The 10573-nt window shown below is 38.9% G+C and overlaps 1 protein-coding gene across 4 annotated transcripts in view; it reads left to right on the forward strand.

The window, feature by feature from the left end:
• The window catches only part of KDM4A (lysine demethylase 4A), a 35461-nt gene extending 25501 nt beyond the window's left edge, over positions 1-9960 (forward strand). For 3 of the 4 annotated variants that reach the window (XM_042463273.1, XM_042463272.1, XM_042463274.1), the window contains exons 17-22: positions 700-808; positions 2863-3051; positions 3457-3627; positions 4617-4736; positions 5080-5172; positions 6758-9960. In XM_042463273.1, the coding sequence (XP_042319207.1) occupies positions 700-808; positions 2863-3051; positions 3457-3627; positions 4617-4736; positions 5080-5172; positions 6758-6898 (823 nt within the window). In that variant the 3' untranslated portion in view covers positions 6899-9960. Of the gene's footprint in view, positions 1-699; positions 809-2862; positions 3052-3456; positions 3628-4616; positions 4737-5079; positions 5173-6757 lie in introns of those variants that run through there. The other variant, XR_006103511.1, reaches the window with a different exon arrangement.
• The last annotated feature ends 613 nt before the right edge of the window (positions 9961-10573 follow it).

The raw sequence follows: 10573 nt of genomic DNA on the forward strand, positions 1-10573 counted from the left end.
AGTTTTTCAACATCTGTACCCTGAGCTGCGTTAGGTCAAGGGAAGGCCCTTTTTTAAACAGGAAGTAATCCTGAGCATATGTGGGGGGCTATATAAATCAAAGGGATATGGGGAACCTCAAAAACAGCCTTGTAGTATGTGCAGCCTACAGTTCACACTTTCCCCATTTCTGCTGTAGGGCTAGTTAGGGGGAAGCTTATACAGTGGGCCATTCATATTTGCTGGGGTTAGGCACACAGGAGGACCCCTGTGAAAAATGGAAAAAACACATTTTAAAAAAAGGTTGTTTTTTTTTTAACCTCAGTTAACACCTCTAGTAATCTAGATCCTCTAGTGGAACTGTATGAACACCTTTAATCTATGGTCTATGGAAATTGACCAGACAATCACACTGAAAGACCTAAAAGGGCCTAGAGAAGTGTTCTCTCTAAGAATCTCTAGGTCTTCTGGTGTGACTCTGTGTTCAGCTGCTGGCAGAAGTTAACAATAGAGTTGGGCTTGAGGATCTAGAGATTCCTAGAAAGAACATATTAAACAAAGCCCCAAAAGTCAAAGCCACAAATATGGAGGGCTGACTGTATTTTGTATTACAATCTCTCTCTTTCTCTCTACTTCATTACTATCAAAATTATTTCATTACCTGCAACAAAATTGTTTCATAAGCATGTGCCAATACCTGCTGTTGTTTTTTTTGGTCAGGTGGGTCCATGTTATGTGTGCTGTAGCAGTTCTAGAGGCAAAATTTGTAAACATTGCAGAACGCAGCCCAGTGGATGTCAGCAAAATACCATTGCAGCGCTTCCGACTGGTAAGGAGGCAAATTATTCCGTTTCTTTGAATCGACATAGATTTTTATGGGATTTGCTTATCAGAATTATTTGGTTGATACAGCATGCTAGATCAGGAGGATCAGATAGTTTTATACCAAATAAATAATGACACTAAAGTAAGGTATGAGAAGCAGAAGCAGTTGTAAATGTAACACTTGGTATATAGTGTGCCTCTGAGTCTAGGGTTGCTTTCCAGATGGTATTGGACTGCAAGCCCTAGCAGCCCAAGCCAGCATAACCAATGGTGAGGAATGCTAAGAGTTGTACTGTAGTACAAAAACATCTAGAGGGCTGTTTGATTCCCATCCGTGTTCTAAGTTTGTGTCTTTGATCTGCAAAATAGTACTGTAAAGTAGGCAGGTGTCCGCCTTATGGTTCATGTAGGTGGTTAGAACTACGGCATGAATTTGTAACTGTTAACCAGTCTGTTAAACTCTATAGCTAGTTAAGGGTTTTCATCAGCATACAAAGCCTGAATCTTTATCATAAAGTTTTAACAATATTTTTATCTTGTGAACTGCCTTGGGTCCCTTTCTGGGAGAAAGGTGGCATAAAAATGAAATAAATAAACAAACAAGGGCTCGGGCTCATCCTATCAGTGTATTGTAAAAGCTGCTGCTTGAAGAAGCCAATCTTTATGGTCCCCTATTTCTGTGTTCCTTAAGTATAAGTTCATTAGTGTTATATATTTGTTAGTTCTTCTTGGTAATTTTCTATGTATGCTCTTCATTGTATGCTGCAAAAAAAATGTTTGGTCCATTTGTGTTCCACCCTCCTTTCATTAATCTCTGACATACTTACTATCATATGTCAGTCACACCTGCTTCACTTAAACAGAGTTGTTGCGTTGTAAACCTTATGATGATTTTCTGGCCCAAATGTAATCTGTTAGGAGAATTTTTAAAACTGTAAATAAGTGGAATAAATAAATAAGTGGAAATACCTGGAGATCTATAGAGAACTAGGTCATGCGCTAGTTGAATATTGTAAATGGGTGACAAGCTAAATATCATTAATGATCTGAGTCTTCACTGGTTTCTAGAGCAATAAGATTCATTATGGTGTAGTGGTTTGTGCTTTGGACTATGTCTCTGGGGACCAGGGTTTGAATTCCCATTTGGCCATGGAAACCCACTGGGTGACTTTGGACAAGTCACAGTCTCAGCCTCAGGAAGGCAAAGTCAAGCTCCCTCTGAACAAATCTTGCCAAGAAAACAGCATGATAAGATTGTCTGAAAGTTGCCATAAGTCAGAAATGACTTAAAGGCACACAAAGTGTTCACTTAAAGGAAATGTCTGGTTGTTGTGGAATATTACTATATGCCCTTTTAATAAACTGAAGCATAAATTCTACAAAAATCACATCAGGACTCAAAGATGAGCATTCTTGAAATGTAGTCCTTTCACCTCCTCAGGTGAAAAATATATACGAATTTTTTCAATGTGAACATGTGGAGAAAAAAAAAGTGCCTGGAAAAATTTGAGGAAATTATCTCTTACTGAAACTGGGATTATTATTTTTTTAAAGAAAGGTGTCCATTTTTAGTGTTAAGAAGGAAGAGATGGAGGTAGTTCCTGACCTTCTCCAGCCACTTCATTGTTATGTGTATTTTCCCCCTTGTATAATTTAATTGTAATGTATAGTATTGTTGTCTTCCACAACAAGCAGTACATTTTCACATATAACTGGCATGCTACCAGAATTGGGCCTTCCTGCAGTTTAGTGCCACCCCTATCATCACTTCCCACACTTTGGCACTAGGTGAGCAAGGTGAGAGCGGTATCATTATGATCCCTTTAGTCACACTTACATAAGAGCTTGGGGAGGAGTCTAGCATTTTCTAAGAGTGTCTGCAAACCAGTCTTCTGTGATCTAAATTCACAAATAAATTCACATCATGACCTCAACTTCAAAAATGTAACATCTAGATTAGAATTCACAATGACTTCCTGTTTATCTAGTTACCTAGACCAGTTGATAAGTTTTGAATGAGAACACTGTGATTGCAATACTGAATTTACCCATTCACAGAAATGTGTCTTCTGCAAGAAGCGACGGAAGAGAATTGCTGGCTGTTGTGTGCAGTGCTCTCATGGCCGCTGTCCTACATCCTTCCATGTCAGTTGTGCACAGGCAGCTGGAGTCATGATGCAGCCCGATGACTGGCCATTTGTGGTTTTCATAACTTGTTTCAGACATAAGATCCCTTCCCAAGCAGAGGCAAGTCAGTTTAGATTTGGCTAATATTTTTTGCATTTATGATCTATTAGTTGTAAAAAATCTTAATCAGCCTAGCTGGCATTAAAAATCAGAGCATCACATAAAAAAGATTTCTTTTTAATAAGATCATGCTGGCTATGATCTGGTTCTAAGTACTCAGGTATGCTGACTTTTATGGGGAAGGGGAAATGCTGAACTTGGAGTTGTGTAAAAAGTTGATGAAAATACTCCCACTTGTTCATTGACAGCCTTGGGAAGATTATCTTCCTTTTGCATATTGAAAATGCACTAGAAGCATATTGTTTCCCAAGCAAACGTTCACTATCTTGGGGATGCTTAGGAAGTTAAACTATCTAGATTTTTTTCCAGTAGAAGGCATCTGATTGTAGCTCTTCTCCTCCTCAGAGAGCCAAAGCTGCTTTACAGGATCTTGCTGTGGGGCAGGCAGTTATCAGCAAGCACAAGAATGGGCGTTTCTATCAGTGCGAAGTGATCAATCTGACCAAGGAAACCTTTTATGAAGTCAACTTTGATGATGGCTCTTTCAGTGATAACCTATATCCAGAAGACATTGTGGTATGCTATGTAATAAGGGAATTGTTGCCCTAGAGGGTGTATAGTGCAAGGGAATATAATCTTACATGGAGTTTGTTCATACTCTTGATGTGCTGCTGTTCTAGTCGAGAGAACTTTCTATAAAGCAGAGGTGGAGAATGTGCAATTCCGTAGTTACATGCAGACTTCATCATCTTTCTGTGAACCTGTGTCTGCTTATTTTTTTTTAAAAAAAAATGGGTTTTTAAAAAGCCCACAAAATGCTGTCAAATGCTACTTTGAATGCTGTTACACCTTCAAAAACCCAGCCCCTAGAATTGATTGTTGCCATAAACTAGCTGAAAAATCCAGAAGGGGAAATTGGACATGACTTTTTCATTGAACATATGGTCATGTGGCCAGGCATGTGGAAAAAAATCACTCACACACACACACGCACACACACACGTTCTCACTTTGGGCTTCTGGATGAACTCTCAATATAGTACTTAGGTTGCTTGTCTCTTATATAATAAATCTATTCCCTTTGTCTCCCCCAGTGGGCTTGTTAGGAGTCCTTAGCACCTTTCTTTAAAGAGGCCAAATAATATCAGATGAAGAAGATGTGCTGTCAGTATGAAACATGAGATAATGGTGTTGTTTGTTCTTAATATTTAATCTTCAGCAGTATCATCAGTACAAAGATATTGTATAGATATACTCCTGTTGTGATTAATTGGTGAGAACTAGACCCATAATTTGCGAGTAGACTGAAGTTAGAATAACTTGGAAGTAATTCAAGAAGGATGTTTTCCCTGTAACATGATTACATAATGTGATTACTGTTAATTGGTATTTCCTGATATCCCTTGTCTGAAAATCAGTCACTTCTCTTTTTTTCTTTCCTAAAGTGCATACATCCACTGAAATGGTAACCTTGTGCTGGATAGAATACTCCAGATAATATTTCTTCAGCTATTTTTTTCTGTAGCTAATTTTTACTCTCCCCCAATTTTTTCCCATGTGGACAGAGTCGAGACTGTGTCCAGCTGGGTCCGCCAGCTGGAGGAGAGGTTGTTCAAGTGAGATGGACAGATGGGCAGGTCTATGGTGCGACATTCGTAGCCTCGCATGTCATCCAGATGTACCAGGTAAAGGAATGAAAATAAAGGGATTTAACCTCTGTCTACTCTCTCTCTATCTTATAATATGTTTTTCATGATCAACCTGAGAGTTTTTTGACCTGCTCAGTTTAGAAATCTCTGATCTGTATGATCATGCCAGATGAAAAGCTAGAGTTTGCTGGTGTTGGCAGAGAAGATCCACATCAGCTTAGTGTGATTGGATGCATGCAGATTCCATGCTTGTCTGCTAGAATTGTACTTGACAAAAATATTTTTGGCTGTCAATAAGAAGATGGGATAATGGATCCCAAGAAAGAATGAGGCATGGCAGTGCTGTCTGTAATAGCTTTCTTCTTTTGGGGGAGTTTAGGTTGAGTTTGAAGATGGATCCCAGTTGATGGCAAAGAGGGATGATGTGTACACACTAAATGAAGAGCTTCCCAAGAGGGTCAAATCAAGACTGGTAAGTAAAGAAGCAGGGGAGGTTTCTAACAGAGAAACCAAAATGAATCCTTCAGTATTAGGTTTATCATCTGTGTCTGGGATTGTTCTTTTCCAAGTGCCTCAAAGCCACATGGTGGCATACATCAGCTGAGCAAATAGGATTATCTCTCTGCCAAGTGCAGTAGTAACTCTAAAGAGGAGATAGCAGATAATGGAGTACAGTTGAGAAACCTTAAGGTATTTTTAATCTTTCCTTGCTGGAAAACCACTAGTTAATGTACTCAGTTAAAAATCTGTGTACTTGGCTGAAATGTGCAGGCCATTTATGGAACTACTATAGGGGAAAACTGAGAGCAGGGCTTTATGTACTTCATGCTAAAAATAATAAAAATGTCTCTCTTAGGAAAATCAGAATTCTGTGTTAAAAAATCAGATTCCTATATCCAAAATACTTGTGTGTGCTCTTTTTCTATATCATTTAATGTATTGCTGCTAGTGAAGTAGAGCTGCTAGGACTATATCAGGCACTGATATCCTGTGTATTTACAAAGTTCTGTGGCTTATAAAACTTCACATCGTTTCTAGCTCTAAAACTATGCAGGGAATTCTCACCGATGTATAAGCACTATGAACTTGTTTTAATGAAAGTCGAGATTTTCAAGATGCTATATCTTGCACTCAGTTCTGAACTCTCCATTTAAGAACGGAACATACTCAACTCTGACTGGAAGAAGCATAAGTGCACATGTGACTCTTGTTCCTATGGGTCTTGGGATTCACAGTCCACATTGGAGCACATATTCTTCGTGTTATACAAACACATGTATGTACTCCAATTGTGACTGTGAATCTTGAGACCCACAGGATACAGCATTTTAATATTTTCCTATGTACAATAAAGATATTAAGTATAGATTTTTAACATCTATTTTAGATGAAGGAGGCCATTGCTGTATTTGGTACTTGAGATGTAGTTATATAAGATTGATTATTGCAGTTGTATGTGTGTATGTACCTTCAAGTTGCCTGTTGACTTTTGGCAACCCCATGAATTTCAAGGGGTTTTCTTAGGCAAGGAATATTCAGAGGTAGTACATCTGGTATTCATTGGCGGTCTCCCATCCAAGTACTCACCATGCTTACCTTCCAAGATCAGACAGGATCTGATGTCTTAAAGGTATTTAGGCCATGTCACTGTTTTTGTGTGCCTTCAAGAGTTTTGACTTGTGGCGGCCCTGAGGTGACCCTATCATTGGGTTTTCTTGACAGGTTTCTTCAGAGGGGCTTTTTCATTGCCACCCTCTGAGGTTAAAAGAGTGTAACTTGCCCAAGGTCACCCATTTAGTTTATATGGCTAGTCTCCAGAGTCGCAGTCCAACATTCAAACCACTACATCATGTTGGCTCCATGTCATTGTTATTTTTAAATTTTCTTTCCTAACTAGCTCTCACATTTTAGTGGGAAGGAAACTTAATTGGCATTTCACGCGTTGCACTCTGAAAATCATGGAATTGCTGTTTGTGCAAAATTCATCCAAAGCTGGTTTTGTCACTGTTGTCCTTTATAGGAACAATAAAAATTGTCATGGTTTTGATTCTTTCCAGTCTGTTGCCTCTGACATGCGCTTCACAGAAATCTTCACAGAGAAGGAAGTCAAACAAGAGAGAAAAAGACAGAGGGTGATCAACTCACGTTACCGGGAGGATTACATTGAACCTGCATTGTACCGGGCCATTATGGAGTAGAATTGCAGTTGCCACCTCCAGGTGGATCCCAGCACTCCAGCACAGCAGAGGCCAAACAGTCAGTCTTCACATCCAGATTTTATGTTGGTTTTTTGAGATAAATGTACTTGATTCTGCAGCACCTTGACAGCAGTTGTCATATAATGGAATGGATTTGACTTTCCTGATAGACTCCAAGTCTAGAACACAGGAGCACTTCTCTGATTTCCTGACCCAGTTGACTCACACCAGCTTCATGGCTGCATCTTTGGCAGTGAGTTTCTTTATGCATATAAACTCTTCTCTGCCAGAAGCATATCTTTTTAGTACCACCCCAAGGAACAACCCAGACAGCAGCAGTTCTCTGTATACACCCCCCAAAAATTTCTCCTGGATTGAAATGTCTGGTTCTGGGAGTGTTTCTTAACTCATCTTGCCTGCAGAAAGCTGGCAGTGTTACTGGTGCTTGACAATGAATTCCCTTTTTATATTTATAACTCTGTTTTTGTCATAAGCACGTGTTTTTTCAGTGTCGCCTTCCTGAGATAGAGCTGAAGAAAGGAGAGTGATATGGATTAAGTTTCTTAGTTCCAACTTCCTGAACCTTTGATCCAACTTTTGTCCCTATTTTATATTCAGAGACTTATTTACTCATGCGTTTAATTGTAATAGTATGTGCCTATGTAATAGGAAACTGTTTGGAGCCATTTAGCATCGTGCATTCCTCAGGCAGGAGAATCCTGTGAAGTGCCCTCCTTAAGGCAATAAGGACTGCAGAGATTCCAGAGCCACGTGTCCCATGCAAGGCCACAGGTTTGGCCCAGGTATGCAGCAAAGATACTTTGGAAAGTGATCAGTTTCATCTCATGGGCAGTGGCTCTAGTTTAGGGGATGACTGAGAACAACGAGAGTATTCATAAAATGTCAAAAGTCAGCATTACTAGTATTTCCGTTCAGAAACACTGTGCTGCTTTTGTCCAGAGCCACACTGCTAAGAATAGCAGTATAGTATATATGGATTTACTTCTGTCCTCTTTGGTGGAAGGCCAAGAGGTATAATTTCAGGGTTGTGTGGGCTTCTTTGCTATGTAGCCTTGGAGAAATATTCTGTTTGGATGTGTTACAGAAAAAGTGCAAAGTTTGTTTTCTAATTATAAATGTGCCCTTGTAGCCTTTGGCCATACCGTCCTAGAAATGTCCCTAGTATATGATCTTGAACATAAATACACCTGTTCACCACTTGCCTTTTAGCAAAGGGTGTGGTGCTCTCCTCGCAAGGTATTTTTCTTACTGTATAATGATACTTTGTAGCATATTTCTAGGGGGATAGGTGACAGTGATAGCCAGCAGACTATAGAGGTCTGTTTTCTTAGTGGTGGAGGTGGATAAGGCCACTGCTTCTAGATTAGCTGTGCTGAAATCTAAATTGTAGTTTCTAAAAAACAATTAATTGATCCAAAATTTGATGGAAGTTGTTCTTCAGTCTACAGCTACAATTAAGTCCCATTTTAACTGGCTCTTTTTTTACCTTTAATGAGTTGGACTCATGGATGCATCCAGAACAAGAGGCGATATACAAATGTTAGTAATCAGTGTTGACCTGTGCTATGTATTATTGTACAGTTTGAGCTGGTCATTTTTTCTAAGAGTTGAACCTCTTTAGAAGCACAATGTATGTGAGCCTTTTTTGAAATACTATCTGTAACACAACAGATGCACCATCATGCACATCCTGAAAATCATAAAATAATTGTAAGTGAGAGTCAACGTTTCACTTCTATCTGTGGCTGCCTGGGTGGCACCACCTCAGTTGAATGAATCTTGCTCTGTGGTTATCTTTCTGTTCTCTTCCTCTCTTATCTTGTGCTTTGTCCCATCATATGGGGCTGATGGGCATACTTTGGGGGCACTTTGGTGTTGGGCAAAAGCCATGTCAAGTAATGTATACCCTTTAACAGTATTGCTCTGATTCCCTCAGGTATGTTTTTACTGATTAACAAAGACACATTATCTGGAACTGGAGGCTATTGCTGTTCCAGTTGGCATTTCCAACATCCTGAGTCAGGAAGGATTGTGTTTTCTGGACATCTTGCTGAGCAGCATTTAATTTAATTACACAACGTGAAATGCATTGAAATCCTTCTGTTAGCCTATTCTTAAATGTGCTTCATTTGTCATTTTGCATCAATTTCAGGAATGGGTTTTTGTGTATTTATATTAAAATTGAATCATGACTTTATAAAGCAAAGCACCAAGAACTATTGTTCCAAATTATCTTTGGATTGAAAATGGGCATATATCACCAAGATAATACATGTTTGGATTATAACTGTACTGTGGGCCTTTGTATAGGTTTTTATGAATCCATATGAGAGGTTGAATACATCAGTATGAAATTTTTCATTTTCTGGAGACAACAATATATTAGTTTGCTACAGGATAAGTGTAAATCTTTAATAATTTAAATAGCGTGCAAACAATATGCAAATGCTTATACATAGCAAACACACTTTGTAAGAAAAGTCTAAAAGTCCTGTCTAGAATTCACCAAAAGCCTTTTCCCCTCCCAAATACCCTTTTCTCTCTGAAGAGTGCATTTACTGCTTTCATAGATCAGTGAGCTGAATTTCACTTGAGTCAGACCACAAATAATAATAATAGCAAATCAAGTGTATGTTTTTCACTGGTTACTGGTTGTTGATTAATTTTATATCTGATGCAATAATGGGAACATTCCTCCTCAATATTTTAATAGGCTTTTAAGGAGTTAAACTCCATTATCTTAGCATCTTCCCCCCGCCCCCACACATATATTCAGCAAAGAGCCCTGAATTAAAAGAGAGCGAGTGCAGCATAATAACAAAGAAAAGAATTCTGTGAGGTAGATGTTATCTTTCATGATGCCCCATCTCTAAAGTGTACTCCAATTATTTCTTACCTATTTGAAATTGTACTGGTTTTGGAATGCCGATGTGAGATGGATACAATATAGGCAGCTTTTATGTATTGTTTTCATCTTGATCTAGTAATATAATTTTGGACTAGACTCAACTGATTAAATCTGAAACACTTTAACTTTGAAAGCCTTATGTCTTCAATTGTAAATCTGATAGCTTTGCCTGGTTTTTCCTCTTTTTTATGTGTGTTGGTTGTCCTAGTGACATGGTGTTTGGTCACAGTTCACGTTTAATAAATAGTGTTTCTCTCCCCTCCCCTCCCACCAGACCAAGGGCCAGTCCAGAGTTTCAGTTATATATCAGTTGGTTCAATTCAAATTGGTCCTGTTTACACTTTGACAAGTCTTTTGCAAGTTCCTGATTTAGCCTCACAACTCCTGATAGGCAGATTGATTACTGTCTCCTCACATGGCCCTTAGGAAGTATGAATGGAGAATGAGAAGGAAGTTGTAAAAGGGGATAATTTCTTCCATTTACTCAGCTTATCACCTTGATCATAGAAGATGCATCAAACAAACAAACAAAAAACTTCCATGCAGGAGTATAATCTAGAAACTAAACAAAACTAAGAGCCAGTACAGATGGCCCTAAAAGGTTCCTTGACACCACCCATTTGATCACAGGATTGGGGCCACGGCAACCCTACGCCATGGTCCCGATCCAGTATTTTTTCCAGCCCAAAAAGAAGCAGCAATATGCCGCTCCTTTTTGGGGCAGAAAAAAACCTGTCCTTTCTGCT

The sequence above is a fragment of the Sceloporus undulatus genome, chromosome 4 (assembly GCF_019175285.1).
Source record: "Sceloporus undulatus isolate JIND9_A2432 ecotype Alabama chromosome 4, SceUnd_v1.1, whole genome shotgun sequence".
Classification (NCBI taxonomy): domain Eukaryota; kingdom Metazoa; phylum Chordata; class Lepidosauria; order Squamata; family Phrynosomatidae; genus Sceloporus; species Sceloporus undulatus.